Source organism: Coregonus lavaretus, assembly GCF_964263955.1.
Source record: "Coregonus lavaretus genome assembly, chromosome: 33".
Classification (NCBI taxonomy): Eukaryota; Metazoa; Chordata; class Actinopteri; order Salmoniformes; family Salmonidae; genus Coregonus; species Coregonus lavaretus.
The window spans coordinates 38,084,276-38,102,809 of record NC_140020.1 but is presented as its reverse complement, the minus strand read 5'-3'; the positions used below and the strand labels follow the sequence as shown (position 1 = coordinate 38,102,809).

At 43.8% G+C, this 18,534-nt stretch overlaps 1 protein-coding gene across 2 annotated transcripts; it reads left to right on the top strand.

Moving 5' to 3' along the window:
* The first annotated feature begins 109 nt into the window (after nt 1-109).
* LOC311108246 (translation initiation factor eIF2B subunit beta) lies at nt 110-11,978 on the top strand. 2 transcript variants are annotated; one of them, XM_084150867.1, is made up of 8 exons: nt 110-509; nt 849-969; nt 1,179-1,330; nt 1,748-1,911; nt 7,398-7,493; nt 9,223-9,360; nt 9,538-9,604; nt 11,792-11,978. In XM_084150867.1, the coding sequence occupies exons 1-8, from the start codon at nt 338-340 to the stop codon at nt 11,947-11,949; spliced, it is 1,068 nt and encodes a 355-aa protein (XP_084006993.1). In that variant the 5' UTR covers nt 110-337; the 3' UTR covers nt 11,950-11,978. The 2 variants fall into 2 exon arrangements, with proteins under 2 accessions (XP_084006993.1, XP_084006994.1); XM_084150868.1 differs by lacking the exon at nt 11,792-11,978 and adding an exon at nt 11,641-11,760 and having other exon boundaries at nt 243-509.
* Nucleotides 11,979-18,534: the final 6,556 nt, after the last annotated feature.

Here is an 18,534-nt window from a genome sequence, read left to right as displayed (position 1 = left end):
GTATAATATCCCGGAAGCACCCTCCTCCACGCGCAATCTAGTTCTGGTTTACGTCACTTCCCTATGCAAATATGTTACAACCATAGAGATAGATAGAGGACTCCTCTTTACATACGTGTCATTATAGCGTCTGTAACAGCATTGTCAGCGCCATTGAGGCTACAACCCATCGGAATCCCCACACAGTTGACTACTTTAAAATGGCGGAAACCCTTAATGGCGCTGCCCATGCTAAAGTTGCCTTTTGGCCACTAGAGGCCTTTATCATTTTCTATGGTGAAAACACCAAATTGTTTTGATACAGCGCCTAGCTAGCTGGTGAATTCAGAAAACAAGTATGCCCGGGGCTGACAAGGAAGCAGATTTGACAGAGCGAATTGAGGCTTTTCTGGCTGATTTGAAGCGGGGAGGTTGTGGGACAGGACCGATCCGAGGGTCGGGAGAAACCGCTAGAGAAACCACAGCTCTTCTCCGGAAAATAACATCCCAGGCACGATGGAGCAACGCAGGTAGCTAGCTAGCTAACGTTTATAGTTAATAGCAGAAGTCTAGCTTATTCGAAAGCTCAGCTACCGGGTAGTTAGTTAGTTAGTTAGCTAGTTTGCCTCCTAGCTAACGTTAGGTAGTCTCTGCCACGGTTTTTTTCAAATCGATTTAACGTCTACTGTAGTTTTCTATTGACACCTGTTAGAGTAGCTAGCTGTCAAAATGTGAACTGCCACGATAGGCTGATGTCGTCTCATCTGTAATTTTGAAACGGATCAATTGGTGTGACTAAGCGATGTCTGAATATAATTCACTACTAGGAATGATGTATGACAAAGATATCCTCCTGTATTTGATGATAGGCGACCTAATGGAAATCATTCGCAAGGAGGGGAGGAGAATGACGGCCGCACAGCCGTCCGAGACCACCGTGGGCAACATGGTACTGCGCGTACTCAAGATCATCAGGGAGGAGTATGCCAGGTGAGTTTATGAACAAGCAACATCCACAAATTACTAAAGTTGTTTGAGCGTCTGCTACTTGTTGCTAACCTTGCTTGTTGTGTTCTGTGGACCTCGCAAGACTAGTTGCCAAGGGCAAGGTGCCAAATGATGCAACAGTTGGAAATGTCAGGAGCTTTTTCCCCCAGTTGTTTTCTCTCCTGTCATGGTAAGTGTGTTTGTGTCCCCAGGTCTCGTGGTAGCAGTGAGGAGGCAGACCAGCAGGAGTCCCTTCACAAGTTGCTGACCTCAGGGGGGCTGAGCGAGGAGAACTTCAGACAACATTTTGCTCCTCTCAAAGCTAACGTCATAGAGGCTATCAATGAACTCCTCACAGAGCTAGGTAAGACACATTCACTTATAGCAGTGTTTCCCCAACTCTGGTCCTCCAGTACCCCCCAAAGTACACTTATTTTTTTTGTATGTAGCCCCGGACAAGCACACACTAATCATCAAGCCCTCAATGAGTTGAATCGGTTATGTTTGTCCGGGCTACAACAAACTTGTGTATTGTTGGGAAACACTGTCTTAGAGCACACAGATACTCCACCAACAGTCTCTCTCTTTCCCCATCTCCTTCATAGACCTATTGAGGCCATAGTTCAATAGTTGGTTGTGGCTGAAATTTAAAATGATTCAAACTAAGTCTCCTTTAGTTTAAACCAATCTTCTCTGTTGGTTTTTACACTATACACATCCCCATGGGTATAACCATGGTCAAGCAGCACTGAGCTAACTGTCTTCTTCTTCTTTCTCCCAGAGGGCACCACAGACAACATCGCCATGCAGGCCCTGGAGCACATCCACTCCAACGAGGTCATCATGACTGTCGGCCGCTCACGCACCGTCGAGGCCTTCCTCAAAGACGCAGCGAGGAAACGCAAGTTCCACGTCATCGTGGCCGAGTGTGCTCCCTTCTGCCAGGTATCCACCGTTCCTCCATCCTTTCATCCCTCATTCGCTCCCTCCATCCCTTCATCCCACCATCCCTCCATCCCTTCATCCCACCATCCCTCCATCCCTCCATCCCACCATCCCTCCATCCCTCCATCATCCCACTACTGCATATTCATAGAAGGAACACACATGGGAGCTAGGGATGTGACAAATGTAAAAGGTTCTTAAAGTTTAAACTGCCATTTTTAAAAATGGTTTAAATGTTGAACACTAGAACCGCTGGGCCTCGAGGGATCCCTCTTCACGCTAACGAGAAGTCATTCTGACTGCAACATTCTAACAGTGTATTAATACATTTCATATATACAATTGCAAAAAATAATCATTTGGTTGTGTTTATGAAGGTGTTAGGTAACATTGGAATACATTTATTTATTTATTTATTTATTTATTTTTTATAATACAGTAGCAATTTCATTAGTTTATGTTAATGTGGGCTATATGGAAAAACAAAACAATTCAAGTGTTCACTCAACGTTATTAGTGGAGTGCCTTTTGTCACAACTATGAAACAGAAAGCAAACTGTATGAGTTGGAACACGGTGACGGCTTCTTTTTATAACGTCAAAATACCCCCAACCACAAAGGAAAACATCAGTAGCCTAAACGTCATTATAAGCGGCAGGTAGCTTAGTGGTTAAGGGCGTTGTGCCAGTAACCGAAAGGTCGCTGGTTCAAATCCCCAGAGCCGACTAGGTGAAAAATCTGTCGATGTGCCCTTGAGCAAGGCACTTAACCCTAATTGCTCCTGTAAGTCGCTCTGGATAAGAGCGTCTGCTAAAATGACTAAAATTTAAAAATGTAACTATGAAACAGAAAGCAAACTGTATGTGTTGGAACAGCTTCTTTTTATAACGATAAAATACCACAAAGGAAAACATCAGTAGCCTAAAGGTCATTATAAGCGCCAAGTGTGCTTGATAAATAGTGAAAATCAGCACAAAAGCAATAATGGCATAATTAATATATTTAAGTGTTGATAATGACAGCAGTCAATTATTGTCTATACTTGTTCCAAGCGTTGGACACCATGGTGAATGTGTCTGTTTCCATATTTCTTTGTCATCAAAGCGGAGGTAACACATGATCTCTCTGAAGCGATCCCGTGACATGGTTTCTCCAAAGAAAGGTATCCCATACATGTGTGACCAGAAGGTCTCCATACACACGCTCTATCCACCGAATGCTCCACGGACATGCAGGATTGAAATGAACGCTTCCAGCTCGTCAACAGACGGACCCCAGGCAGTGTTTCCTTCATCAACAGACGGACCCCAGGCAGTGTTTCCTTCATCAACAGACGGACCCCAGGCAGTGTTTCCTTCCAGCTCATCAACAGACGGACCCCAGGCAGTGTTTCCTTCCAGCTCATCAACAGACAGACCCCAGGCAGTGTCTCCTTGCTCCCTGTACCCCCCAGCCCCAGTGCAGTCCCTGACCCCAGGCAGTGTCTCCTTGCTCCCTGTACCCCCCAGCCCCAGTCCAGTCCCTGATGTGCTGTAGCATGTCCATGTCACATAAAGCAACCAAAGCTGGTGAGTGCGTTGCTGCTGTTGCTTGAGATGTAGGGCCTGCTCTCTCAGTGATGACATTTTGTGCTGATGATCGGCCCGTAGTATTGTCATCGGCTTTCATTTGGTGGCGGCGCGGGCACCTGCTCAGTGCACACCGTTCTGGCTTTTTTTTTGCGCGTAGGCCTCGACGGTGTAGGTTCAGGCTGAGGCTGAGAATCAGAATCATCGGAGATGTCATGACTCATTTCTTCCCCACCATCGGAGTCGTTTTTCATTCAGATCTTGTAGGATCGCCATTCGTTCTTGGTCTTCTTGCCATTTGTAAATTACGCGTTCTTTCACTGTGTACTCCGATACAGGGTACATGCACACTGTAAGATTTATAATATACCAATACAATGGCCCGCCCCTGTTCTTCATTCACAAGGGGTGATTTACATAATTATGCATCATTTGCTTCCCCGTCGCTCATCAACTCACCCATCGTCCCATCATGCTTTACTTCATTTCTACCCATCATGCTTTACTTCATTTCTACCGTCTGTTGTTATATCTGTGACATTTTATTTGGGTGTGGTTTAGGTTCAGTTTCGAAGGTAATTATCGGGGCACCTTTACATTTACACGACGCTCTTATCCAGAGCGACTTACAGGAGCAATTAGGGTTAAGTGCCTTGCTCAAGGGCACATCAACATATTTTTTCACCTAGTTGGCTCGGGGATTAGAACCAGCGACCTTTCGGTTACTGGCACAACACTCTTAACCACTAAGCTACCTGCCGCCCTCTTCAACTATCGGGAGTAGGAGTGTAGCAGGCCCTTCTGTTGGGAGTAGGAGTGTAGCAGGCCCTACTGTTGGGAGAAGGAGGGGAGCAGGCCCTACTGTTGGGAGAAGGAGGGGAGCAGGCCCTACTGTTGGGAGAAGGAGGGGAGCAGGCCCTACTGTTGGGAGAAGGAGGGGAGCAGGCCCTACTGTTGGGAGTAGGAGTGTAGCAGGCCCTACTGTTGGGAGAAGGAGTGTAGCAGGCCCTACTGTTGGGAGTAGGAGTGTAGCAGGCCCTACTGTTGGGAGTAGGAGTGTAGCAGGCCCTACTGTTGGGAGAAGGAGTGTAGCAGGCCCTACTGTTGGGAGAAGGAGTGTAGCAGGCCCTACTGTTGGGAGAAGGAGGGGCAACTGGGGAAAACCCATTCAGAAAAATGACATGCCCTCATGAAACTGGTTCTAACTCCAGTTCTGTTTGTGATATTAAGATTCTAACGTCAGTGTGTTAAATATATTTATTTAGGAGAAGTCAAGGACGGAGGGAGGTATGACCTTTTTTTTTTACATGTCAAGAGTAATACAAAAAATAAAATTCATGAACAGTCAAAATGACTGCTTTAGTGGTTCTAGTGTTAAATGATAAGAAGAAAAAAAAAACATAAAATGACATGAATTCACAATACAGATATGGTCCTGCGTATGACCGCTAGGGGGCAATGCTGTTCAATCTACCTCTGTCCTGGCTACCTACCAGACGGCGCTCACCTTACTGCTGTCCTGGCTACCTACCAGACAGAGCTCACCTAACTGCTGTCCTGGCTACCTACCAGACATAGCTCACCTTACTGCTGTCCTGGCTACCTACCAGACAGAGCTCACCTTACTGCTGTCCTGGCTACCTACCAGACAGAGCTCACCTTACTGCTGTCCTGGCTACCTACCAGACAGAGCTCACCTTACTGCTGTCCTGGCTACCTACCAGACGGCGCTCACCTTACTGCTGTCCTGGCTACCTACCAGACAGAGCTCACCTTACTGCTGTCCTGGCTACCTACCAGACGGCGCTCACCTTACTGCTGTCCTGGCTACCTACCAGACAGAGCTCACCTTACTGCTGTCCTGGCTACCTACCAGACGGCGCTCACCTTACTGCTGTCCTGGCTACCTACCAGACGGCGCTCACCTTACTGCTGTCCTGGCTACCTACCAGACGGCGCTCACCTTACTGCTGTCCTGGCTACCTACCAGACGGCGCTCACCTTACTGCTGTCCTGGCTACCTACCAGACGGCGCTCACCTTACTGCTGTCCTGGCTACCTACCAGACAGAGCTCACCTTACTGCTGTCCTGGCTACCTACCAGACAGAGCTCACCTTACTGCTGTCCTGGCTACCTACCAGACAGAGCTCACCTTACTGCTGTCATGGCTACCTACCAGACAGAGCTCACCTTACTGCTGTCCTGGCTACCTACCAGACAGAGCTCACCTAACTGCTGTCCTGGCTACCTACCAGACGTCCCCCACCCACTCAGCAACGATGGTAGTTAATGCCGTTTTAGGTTCTCTGTTGTGCCTCTCCTCCATGTGCTCAGTAAAGGGGACTTCCTCTCCTCCATGTTCTCAGTAAAGGGGACTTCCTCTCCTCCATGTTCTCAGTAAAGGGGACTTCCTCTCCTCCATGTTCTCAGTAAAGGGGACTTCCTCTCCTCCATGTTCTCAGTAAAGGGGACTTCCTCTCCTCCATGTTCTCAGTAAAGGGGACTTCCTCTCCTCCATGTTCTCAGTAAAGGGGACTTCCTCTCCTCCATGTTCTCAGTAAAGGGGACTTCCTCTCCTCCATGTTCTCAGTAAAGGGGACTTCCTCTCCTCCATGTTCTCAGTAAAGGGGACTTCCTCTCCTCCATGTTCTCAGTAACGGGGACTTCCTCTCCTCCATGTTGTCAGTAACGGGGACTTCCTCTCCTCCATGTTCTCAGTAAAGGGGACTTCCTCTCCTCCATGTTCTCAGTGCTCAGTACATGGGACTTCCTCTCCTCCATGTTCTCAGTGCTCAGTACATGGGACTTCCTCTCCTCCATGTTCTCAGTGCTCAGTACATGGGACTTCCTCTCCTCCATGTTCTCAGTAAAGGGGACTTCCTCTCCTCCATGTTCTCAGTAAAGGGGACTTCCTCTCCTCCATGTTCTCAGTGCTCAGTAAAGGGGACTTCCTGTCCTCCATGTTCTCAGTACATGGGACTTCCTGTCCCACTCCTCATCCATGTGATGGCTCATTGCAGTGATTTACGACAGCGTGTTCATGAACGTCCAACAACCTGTTGTTAACGCCACGTTTGGTGTTTGAGAGCTTGAACTTTGTACTTGCAGAGCAATCGGTGTACAATTCTTCCATCTAAGGCCTCACGGTTTTTTGACATGGCATCTAGTAGTCTGCTTCTAGATATGCCATCAGGGCATTGAAGCAGACATCTTCTACCATTGACAATGGCTGCATATCAACTGCAATAATTTCTGTAATAAGCACTGTGGTTTTCTCACTCCGTCCCCTTATCGCACTGCTGCCAGCAACAGGTTGGGTCTCGTGGTAGTGATGCGCGGGTAAGCTGTTTGATCATCCGCACCTGCCCGACTTGTTTATAATTAGATACATGCAGATTCTCTCCTGTCATTTTTTTTGTCTTCTAGTGCAACAAGTAATATGTCCTACATCAATAGAATGAATGCTTCAATCTAGTGGCAAAGGGTAAAGTTTTCTTTTTCAGCTCTGCTTCTCTCTCACGGCAAATACGTTTAGGGACCGGGAGAAAATGCAATATGTGAATAAAAAAACCAGGAAAGAATTTTCGTGCAAAATTTCCAAATGACATCAGTTTGAGTGGTTTTAAGGGAATTAATAGCTGAAAATGACCCAACATGTTTCTGATATGATTTCAGTTCGGCTTGGATGCATATTTGATATGGTTGAAATGGTATCAGCGTTTATGATGCTGATAAAGATGGCACCTTTACAGACGGTCCCTAACCTTGCATTAATTCTCTGAAGATGCTGAAATAGATAAATCATATTTAATGAATCGACTGTCTCTTAAAATGTTTGTACATGTGTTATTGAATAATGAACATTACATTTAGGCAACACACTGTAGTAATGATCCTTTGTTTGCCTCATTCCCAAGGGTCATGAAATGGCTACTAATCTCTCCAAAACCGGCATCGAGACCACTGTAATAGCCGACGCCGCCATATTTGCAGTGATGTCCAGGGTCAATAAGGTGAGTTTTACACATTTACTGTTATGGTGCTTTATTTTGTGATTTCCTTTAACAGACAGAACATAAAAAGAGGTAGTAATATAGAGATGTTTTTAATTCAAGCGTTTAAAAGCACAACGTCAAATGCTTATTTCCGGTCTTGTTTAATCAGAACCGCTCTCTGATTTACTTAACAATAAGGAATTTAAGAAGTCTTTACTTAACAATAAGGAATTTAAGAAGTCTTTACTTAACAATAAGGAATTTAAGAAGTCTTTACTTAACAATAAGGAATTTAAGAAGTCTGTACTTAACAATAAGGAATTTAAGAAGTCTTTACTTAACAATAAGGAATTTAAGAAGTCTTTACTTAACAATAAGGAATTTAAGAAGTCTTTACTTAACAATAAGGAATTTAAGAAGTCTTTACTTAACAATAAGGAATTTAAGAAGTCTTTACTTAACAATAAGGAATTTAAGAAGTCTTTACTTAACAATAAGGAATTTAAGAAGTCTGTACTTAACAATAAGGAATTTAAGAAGTCTTTACTTAACAATAAGGAATTTAAGAAGTCTTTACTTAACAATAAGGAATTTAAGAAGTCTTTACTTAACAATAAGGAATTTAAGAAGTCTTTACTTAACAATAAGGAATTTAAGAAGTCTTTACTTAACAATAAGGAATTTAAGAAGTCTTAACAATAAGGAATTTAAGAAGTCTTAACAATAAGGAATTTAAGAAGTCTTTACTTAACAATAAGGAATTTAAGAAGTCTTTACTTAACAATAAGGAATTTAAGAAGTCTTTACTTAACAATAAGGAATTTAAGAAGTCTTTACTTAACAATAAGGAATTTAAGAAGTCTTTACTTAACAATAAGGAATTTAAGAAGTCTTTACTTAACAATAAGGAATTTAAGAAGTCTTTACTTAACAATAAGGAATTTAAGAAGTCTGTACTTAACAATAAGGAATTTAAGAAGTCTTTACTTAACAATAAGGAATTTAAGAAGTCTTTACTTAACAATAAGGAATTTAAGAAGTCTTTACTTAACAATAAGGAATTTAAGAAGTCTTTACTTAACAATAAGGAATTTAAGAAGTCTTTACTTAACAATAAGGAATTTAAGAAGTCTTTACTTAACAATAAGGAATTTAAGAAGTCTGTACTTAACAATAAGGAATTTAAGAAGTCTTTACTTAACAATAAGGAATTTAAGAAGTCTTTACTTAACAATAAGGAATTTAAGAAGTCTTTACTTAACAATAAGGAATTTAAGAAGTCTTTACTTAACAATAAGGAATTTAAGAAGTCTTTACTTAACAATAAGGAATTTAAGAAGTCTTTACTTAACAATAAGGAATTTAAGAAGTCTTAACAATAAGGAATTTAAGAAGTCTTAACAATAAGGAATTTAAGAAGTCTTTACTTAACAATAAGGAATTTAAGAAGTCTTTACTTAACAATAAGGAATTTAAGAAGTCTTTACTTAACAATAAGGAATTTAAGAAGTCTTTACTTAACAATAAGGAATTTAAGAAGTCTTTACTTAACAATAAGGAATTTAAGAAGTCTTTACTTAACAATAAGGAATTTAAGAAGTCTTTACTTAACAATAAGGAATTTAAGAAGTCTTTACTTAACAATAAGGAATTTAAGAAGTCTTTCTTCACTAGAGGAAGCTTGTCTATTGTCAATGCAACTAAACTAGTTTGATTCTGCTCCTCCTATTGGTTGTCCTCTCACCAGGTCATCATCGGAACACAGACCGTTCTGGCCAATGGCGGGCTCCGGGCGGTCAATGGAACCCACACCGTAGCTCTGGCAGCCAAGCACCACTCTACTCCACTTATCGTCTGTGCTCCCATGTTCAAGCTCTCCCCTCAGGTATCCACGACAACACTCATTAGGAACAGAATAATGACTTTCTGGATAGAAGTTTGTATCAGTGAGCCCTGCTTCACTGATAGGTGATAGGCGAGGCCAAACACTGGCAGACTATGACGTTGTCTTCTGGTATATTCGTCATTGTGTGACTTGACTGGTTGGATTTTGTGTTCTCAGTTTCCCAATGAAGAAGACACGTTCCATAAGTTTGTCTCCCCACATGAGGTGCTTCCGTTCACAGAAGGTAAACATGCAAATATTTTTCTCACCTACAGTGCATTCGGAATGTATTCAGACCCCCTTTTCCACATTTTGTTACGTTACAGCCTTATTCTAAAGTTGATTCAATAGTTTTGTCCCCTCATCAATCTACACACAATACCCCATAATGACAAAGCAAAAACAGGTTTTTGCAAATGTAAAAAAACAACAACATACTAATGGTAATATCACATTTACATAAGAATTCAGACCCTTTACTCAGTACTTTGTTGAAGCACCTTTGGCAGCGATTACAGCCTCTAGTATTCTTGGGTATGACGCTACAAGCTTGGCACACCTGTATTTGGGGAGTTTCTCCCATTCTTCTCTGCAGATCCTCTCAAGCTCTGTCAGGTTGGATGGGGAGCGTCGCTGCACAGCTATTTTCAGGTCTCTCCAGAGATGTTCGATCTGGTTCAAGTCCGGGCTCTGGCTGGGCAACTCAAGGACATTCAGAGACTTGTCCCGAAGCCACTCCTGCGTTGTCTTGGCTGTGTGATTAGGGTCGTTGTCCTGTTGGAAGGTGAACCTTCGCCCCAGTCTGAGGTCCTGAGCGCTCTGGAGTAGGTTTTCATCAAGGATCTCTTTGTACTTTGCTCCGTTCATCTTTCCCTCGATCCTGACTAGTCTCCCAGTCCCTGTCGCTGAAAAACATCCCCACATCATGATGCTGCCACCACCATGCTTCACCGTAGGGATGGTGCCAGGTTTCCTCCAGACGTGAAGCTTGGCATTCAGGCCAAAGAGTTCAATCTTGGTTTCATCAGACCAGAGAATCTTGTTTCTCATGGTCTGAGAGTCCTTTAGGTGCCTTTTGGCAAACTCCAAGCGGGCTGTCATGTGCCTTTTACTGAGGAGTGGCTTCCGTCTGGCCACTACCATAAAGGACTGATTGGTGGAGTGCTGCAGAGATGGTTGTCCTTCTGGAAGGTTCTCCCATCTCCACAGAGGAACTTTGGAGCTCTGTCAGAGCGACCATCGGGTTCTTGGTCACTTCCCTGACCAAGGCCCTTCTCCCCCGATTGCTCAGTTTGGCCAGGCGGACAGCTCTAGGAAGAGTCTTGGTGGTTCCAAACTTCTTCCATTTAAGAATGATGGAGGCCACTGTGACCTTCAATGCTGCAGACATTTTTTGGTACCCTTCCCCAGATCTGTGTCTCGACACAATCCTGTCTCGGAGCTCTACGGACAATTCCTTCGACCTCATGGCTTGGTTTTTGCTCTGACAAGCACTGTCAACCTTATAAAGACAGGTGTGTGCCTTTCCAAATCATGTCCAATCAATGGAATTTACCACAGGTGGACTCCAATCAAGTTGTAGAAATATCTCAATCTCAATCTCAATGGAAACAGGATGCACCTGAGCTCAATTTCGAGTCTCATAGTAAAGAGTCTGAATACTTATGTAAGTAAGGTATTTCTGTTTTTTATTTATAATACATTTGCAAAAATCTATAAACCTGTTTTCGATTTGTCATTATTGAGTATTGTGTGTAGACTGAGGAAAATGTATAATTTAATCCATTTTAGAATAAGGCTGTAACATAACAAAATGTGGGAAAAGGGAAGGGGTCTGAATACTATTTTTTATTTATTTAACCAGGTAAGTCAGTTGAGAACAAGTTCTCATTTACATTGCGACCTGGCCAAGATAAAGCAAAGCAGTGCAATTTAAAAACAACAACACAGAGTTACATATGGGGTAAACAAAACATAGTCAAACATGCAACAGAAAATCTATATACAGTGTGTGCGAATGTAGTAAGTTATGGAGGTAAGGCAATAAATAGGCCATAGTGAAAAATAATTACAATTTCGTAATTAACACTGGAATGATAGATGTGCAAAAGATGATGTGCAAATAGAGATACTGGGGTGCAAATTAGCAAAATAAATAACAATATGGGGATGAGGTAGTTGGGTGGGCTAATTTCAGAATGGCTGTGTACAGGTGCACTGATTACTTCCTCTCATCTGATGTTCCTTCTCTATCTGAGAGGTCCCTACTTGTCTCCGTAGGAGAGATTCTGTCCAAGGTGTTGGACGGGATACAGTTTAATGTCCCTGGATAGGATACACTTTGTCTCTGAGGGGGAAAATGTCTTATTGCTTTATACAAAATGTATTCAAAATAAAAACTGCACATGACTTTACTCTTATCTGTTTATAGGAGAGATTCTGTCCAAGGTGAACGTGCACTGCCCAGTGTTCGACTACGTGCCTCCTGAACTCATCACTCTGTTTATCTCTAACATCGGAGGCAACGCTCCCTCTTACATCTACCGGCTGATAAGTGAACTCTATCATCCTGAGGACCACGCCCTGTAATGAAATGCTAATAAAACAGGTTTATGGCATGTAGTGTGTTTTGGTTTCTCATTTACAACTGCGACCTGGCCAAGATAAAGCAAAGCAGTGCGATTAAAAACAACAACAACACAGAGTTACATATGGGGTAAAACAAAACGTACAGTCAATAACACAATAGAAAATCTATATACAGTGTGTGCAAATGTAGTAAGTTATGGAGGTAAGGCAATAAATAGGCCATAGTGCAAAATAATTACAATTTAGGATTAACACTGGATTGATAGATGTGCAGAAGATGCTGGAAGCGGGCATGCATAAAGATGGCGGCCCCCAGGTACTTGCCTCAGTGCTCTCCATTAGTATCGTCAGTAGCACAGGACACATGATCGATCCCAATTCTAGCTTCAAGGTGGCGGCAACGAGGTAGATTGTGCCGATTTGTGACGAGGTAGATTGTGCTGATTTATTGTCACATTGAACCATGTGGCCTGCTGTAGTTTAATAACTCTGTGGGGTAGTGGTAAAACAATGACGTCATATCTGAATTCCTCCATCTTTATACACCTTCGCCATTGAAACGATAGTCCCATTTTATTTTTACATTGCTATTGCTTTACCGTGATATTGCTTACTACAACAGCGTCCACTACTGGAGCTCTCGAGGAAGTGTTCAGAAAAACAGTTGTATTTACGCCGGAGCACCAACAGGAGGCGGTCGAGGGACTCCCATCTCCAAAACTGTTTTTCACAACATCGTGGCTAAATCAGAGAGAAACGGGCGAACATTATCGTTACAAACTAATTGAGTATCTTTCTGGAGTACTTTCCTTATGATATACAATGTCTAAAGCAAAAACGTTTTGCTGAAAAAGACTGGGTCCCGCTGTATTGCTCAGGCTGCACTACAGCGTCTATTCACAGGCGCGATCCCACTACTGAGCGGCACGGGGGCTTTGGCCTGCTCCGTTTCCGACCTGGGCCGGTGCACCCCTCCTTAGACGACCTGGTGGTCCCGGGCTCCCCCAGGAGCACCATATCGATACCGAACTTAGTGCGGACACCCGATCGGCATAGTCCACTGGAGCTCAGAACTCCTGAGCTCAAACGATCCGCCAGCCTAAGCCTCCCAGCAACTTGGATTACAGGCGCACGCCACTGCACCCGGCGAGAGATGAGAGGATTTTTAGGGCATTTGAAGTTAAATTCGTGACGTCACACCGCATTTACTGTGGTCTATAGTGACCTCTTGTGTTACCATATGGAATTGCAGTGGTGTTCAAATTCCGCTTGGCTCTGGCTCTAGCACTGGTTTACATTTTCTATGTCTATGGTAGCACTTCCTTTCTGAAATCGTGCCCAGTTAACGAAACTAACGCTCGCATTTGTCTTTTCCTAATAGCACAGATAACTAATTTATTGGTGAACATACACTTAATAAGACTGTGATACAAATCAAATCAAATTCTATTTGCTACATACACGTGTTTAGCAGATGTTATTGCGGGTGTAGCGAAATGCTTGTGCTTCTAGCTCCGACAGTGCAGTAATATCTAACAAGTAATATCTAACAATTTCACAACATATACCCTATACAGACAGTGTGGTGAAGAAGGCGTAACAGTGCCTCTTCTACCTCAAGAGGCTGAAGAAATTCGCCCTCGCCCCTAAGACCCTCACAAACTTCTACAGATGCACCATCGAAAGCATCCTGTTGGGCTGTATGGCGCTCCAGAGTGTTGCGCGGTCTGCCCAAAGCATCACCGGGAGCAACCTGCCCGCCCTCCAGGACATCTACAGCATCCGGTATCACAGGAAGGCCAAGAAAATCATCAAGGATCTCAGCCACCTGAGCCACTGCCTGTTCACCCCGCTACCATCCAGAAGGTGAGGTCATTACAGGTGCATCAAAGCTGGGACCCAGAGACTGAAAAACAGCTTCTATCGCAAGGCCATCAGACTGTTAAACAGTCACCACTAGCCGGCCTCCAGCCAGCCTCCACCCAGTACCCTGCCCTGAACCTTAGTCACTGTCACTAGCCGGCTACCACCCGGTTACTCCACCCTGCACCTTAGAGACTGCTACCCTATGTACATAGTCATGGAACACTGGTCACTTTACAGTTTGTTTCAATTACTTACACGCTAAAATTAAAACTTTCACACAATTAGCAAAACCTTACACTCAAGGAGCAAAACACCGGCCTAGATTTGCACAACTGTAAGCACATTGTCAGCTTCACACTTTTTGCAAAACATTACACACAGTGATTTGCAAAACACTAAACACGCTTGTATGCATTTGACACAGAAATGTATCAAGATGTCATTTCCTTGCAATTTCAAAGCAAAGGCTTTCAAATGAACACACCCATGAACCAATTGGTTAAACACAGCCACCAGGTGTGCACACACACTGGTGCTTAATTGTAGACACACCAATCAGGTTTAAAGCACTATAAAAAGGCAACAGGTAAGTTCACCTGTCTTCAAAAAAAATGGACGGTGTCAGAGGAAGAGGAAGAGGGAGAGGAAGACCTGGAGGAGGGGTAGGACATGCACAAAGAAGAAGACAACCAAATCTGTGTAACGAAATTCGTGCTACAATTGTGGACCATGTAATAAACCACGGACTAACACTGAGGGAGGCTGGACTAGTTCGGACATTTCGTCAAGAGCACAGGTGAGAAACGTATCTTCTGTCAACAGAAAATCCATAGCTTACTGCATGTACTATATCAACAGTTTTTGGTATCTATTCCTGTATCATTTTACAGTAAGCTACATGTATTTTGTTTGGCCAACAAATGATTGAACGTCGAGAACACCAAGGAGGGATGGGCCCCATATTCACACAGGAGCAAGAGAGAGAGAGATCATAAACCTTGTTTTGGCCAATAATGCAATCAGACTTAGAGAAATTCAAGCCCATATTGTCAATGATCACCGAATGTTCAATAATGTCCAACAGGTCTCTCTGTCAACAATAGCCCGTATCCTTAAAAAACATCAAGTTCTGATGAAACAACTGTATAAAGTGCCATTTGAAAGAAATTCAGACAGGGTGAAAGACCTGAGGCGTGAATATGTGGTGGTACGTTTTGTTCACTGACTGTAGTATTGTGTACTGTATAGCAGACCTGCAGTACATTGATCTACACAATGCGATCTTTTGCTGTATTTCAGAGAGTTTTGCAAATGGATGCGGAGGAAGTCCCACATGAGTTTATATACATTGATGAGGCTGGATTTAACCTGACAACAGTGAGAAGAAGGGGAAGAAACATCATTGGCCACAGGGCTATTGTCAATGTACCAGGGCAACGTGGGGGTAACATTACCCTTTGTGCTGCCATTACACAGAATGGGGGTCCTCCACCGCCATGCCAACTTGGGTCCTTACAACACTGACCTCATTCTTACATTTTTAGACAGATTACACAATGTTATCACAGCAGCAAACCAAAGGGACCAGATGCAACACGTTGTCGTCTGGGACAATGTAGCTTTCCGTCGTTCTGCTCTGGTCCAAAACTGGTTTCATCAACACCCACAATTTACAGTTCAATACCTTCCACCATACTCCCCCTTCCTAAACCCCATCGAGGAGTTCTTCTCAGCATGGCGGTGGAAGGTTTATGATCTCCGGGCCCTATGTCCAGATGGCCCTCATTCAAGCTATGGTGGAAGCATGTGATCAAATTGAAGCAGCATCCATACAAGGGTGGATTCGTCACTCCAAAAGATTCTTCCCACGTTGCCTTGCAAATGAAAATATAGCCTGTGATGTTGACGAGGCCCTGTGGCCAGATCCAGCTAGGCGGAGAGATGTTTAGGTTATTTCTCTTTTTTATTCGGTACTGAACTGGATATGTAATTTATGTTACAGTACAATGGTACGTTCAGTAATACTGTATGAAAACTGGAAAATGTTTTGTTATGAATGTTTTGTTGAAATGTTCTGTATTGACTGACTTGAGTACATGAAAATAAATACATATTTTCATTAGTCTGCACGAATGGTGTCGTGTGGTGTTGGTGAATTTATTTTGACACTTTCTCTGTGTAAATGCTAAAAGTGTTTTAGGTTGAGCACAGGACACTTCATATGTATATACTGTATTCTAGTCAAGGCCACACACACACATATATATATACAGTACCAGTCAAAAGTTTGAACACACCTACTCATTCCTGGGATTTTCTTTCTTTCTTTTACTATTTTCTACATTGTAGAATAGTGAAGACATCAAAACGATGAAATAACATATATGGAACTTTTTGAATGTTTCACTATTTTTATGAAATTCACTGAGGAGCCTCCACCGGTCCAGAGCCATATTGGCTCCAGATGCACAATTATTATCAGAGTGCCAGTGGACTTCTGGTAAGTATGCTTTGATTTATATAGGATTTGTATATAGACTTGATGACTACTCGGGGTGCTGTTTTGAAGCCACCGTGCCTCCATCTTGGTGCTGTTTTGAAGCCACTGTGCCTCCATCTTGGTGCTGTTTTGAAGCCACTGTGCCTCCATCTTGGTGCTGTTTTGAAGCCACCGTGCCTCCATCTTGGTGCTGTTTTGAAGCCACTGTGCCTCCATCTTGGTGCTGTTTTGAAGCCACTGAGCCTCCATCTTGGTGCTGTTTTGAAGCCACTGTGCCTCCATCGTTACACAAAATATTTTGGAAGCTATAGAAATGCATTTATTAATGTCTACATTCATTTTTGGCACATCTATTCTATTACAGACACATTATTGCAGACTTTTAAATTATGTGAGATAAACATACAAATAAATAAAAATATTTAAGAAAATTCCTTAAAGTATACTTTTTTTTTTATTACTAATGTTACTCTCCCCACTATAATAAAAAATAAATTACATGTAATTTTGTCCTTTAAACATTTAATTGAAATACTGTAGAATTCCATTTATTCAAATAGGGTACTCTTACTAGGGAGTGCCAATATGGCCTACCGGTGGCTTCAAAGCCTCTCATTGGCCAATACATAGCATCATCAATCCAGTATTTATATACATCATTGAGTACATCTACCCACCCCCAAAATGAATATTTATGATAAATTCCCCCACCCCCACCTTCTCACCTGAATGCATTTTTGAAACTTACCCTTTAAAGTGAATGCACTAACTGTAATAAGTCATTCTGGATAAGAGCGTCTTCTAAATGACAAAAATGCCAGGTAAATGTGATGTATTGTACGACAATGAAAAAGCTTCACACACTTTTCCGTCTCAGTAAACTATGGAGCTATTCTATGCCCTGGGTGGAGACGTTCTGACACCAAACGTCTTCTGGCAAAGTTTTATTGAGTGAAACAAAGATAAATGATGTACCTTTTACTTGTGTGAACTGGTTTCTGACAAGGTGATTGTGAAAATGTAATGTTTCTCATATTATTCACTGTTGTACAATAGCTGTGAGGTAGTCAGTTGTTAGCTCAACATCTCTAACCAGAACAGCCAGGAGAGGACTGGCCACTCCTCAGAGCCTGGTTTCTCTGGTCTTCCCAGAACAGCCAGGAGAGGACTGGCCACCCCTCAGAGCCTGGTTTCTCTGGTCTACCCAGAACAGCCAGGAGAGGACTGGCCACCCCTCAGAGCCTGGTTTCTCTGGTCTTCCCAGAACAGCCAGGAGAGGACTGGCCACCCCTCAGAACCTGGTTTCTCTGGTCTTCCCAGAACAGCCAGGAGAGGACTGGCCACCCCTCAGAGTCTGGTTTCTCTGGTCTAACCAGAACAGCCAGGAGAGGACTGGCCACCCCTCAGAACCTGGTTTCTCTGGTCTACCCAGAACAGCCAGGAGAGGACTGGCCACCCCTCAGAGCCTGGTTTCTCTGGTCTTCCCAGAACAGCCAGGAGAGGACTGGCCACCCCTCAGAGCCTGGTTTCTCTGGTCTACCCAGAACAGCTAGGAGAGGACTGGCCACCCCTCAGAGCCTGGTTTCTCTGGTCTACCCAGAACAGCCAGGAGAGGACTGGCCACCCCTCAGAGCCTGGTTTCTCTGGTCTTCCCAGAACAGACAGGAGAGGACTGGCCACCCCTCAGAGCCTGGTTTCTCTGGTCTTCCCAGAACAGCTAGGAGAGGACTGGCCACCCCTCAGAGTCTGGTTACTCTGGTCTTCCCAGAACAGCCAGGAGAGGACTGGCCACTCATCAGAGCCTGGTTTCTCTGGTCTACCCAGAACAGCCAGGAGAGGACTGGCCACTCCTCAGAGTCTGGTTTCTCTGGTCTACCCAGAACAGCTAGGAGAGGACTGGCCACCCCTCAGAGCCTGGTTACTCTGGTCTTCCCAGAACAGCTAGGAGAGGACTGGCCACCCCTCAGAGTCTGGTTTCTCTGGTCTACCCAGAACAGCTAGGAGAGGACTGGCCACCCCTCAGAGCCTGGTTACTCTGGTCTACCCAGAACAGCCAGGAGAGGACTGGCCACCCCTCAGAACCTGGTTTCTCTGGTCTAACCAGAACAGCCAGGAGAGGACTGGCCACCCCTCAGAGCCTGGTTTCTCTGGTCTAACCAGAACAGCCAGGAGAGGACTGGCCACTCCTCAGAGTCTGGTTTCTCTGGTCTACCCAGAAC

Bases quoted from the DNA above. Each gene is read 5' to 3' on its own strand.
- LOC311108246 (XM_084150867.1), top strand. From the start codon at position 338: ATGCCCGGGGCTGACAAGGAAGCAGATTTGACAGAGCGAATTGAGGCT. The intron at 510-848 runs GTAGCTAGCTAG...ATTTGATGATAG, and splicing joins GGCACGATGGAGCAACGCAG to GCGACCTAATGGAAATCATT. The intron at 9,361-9,537 runs GTATCCACGACA...TTGTGTTCTCAG, and splicing joins TGTTCAAGCTCTCCCCTCAG to TTTCCCAATGAAGAAGACAC.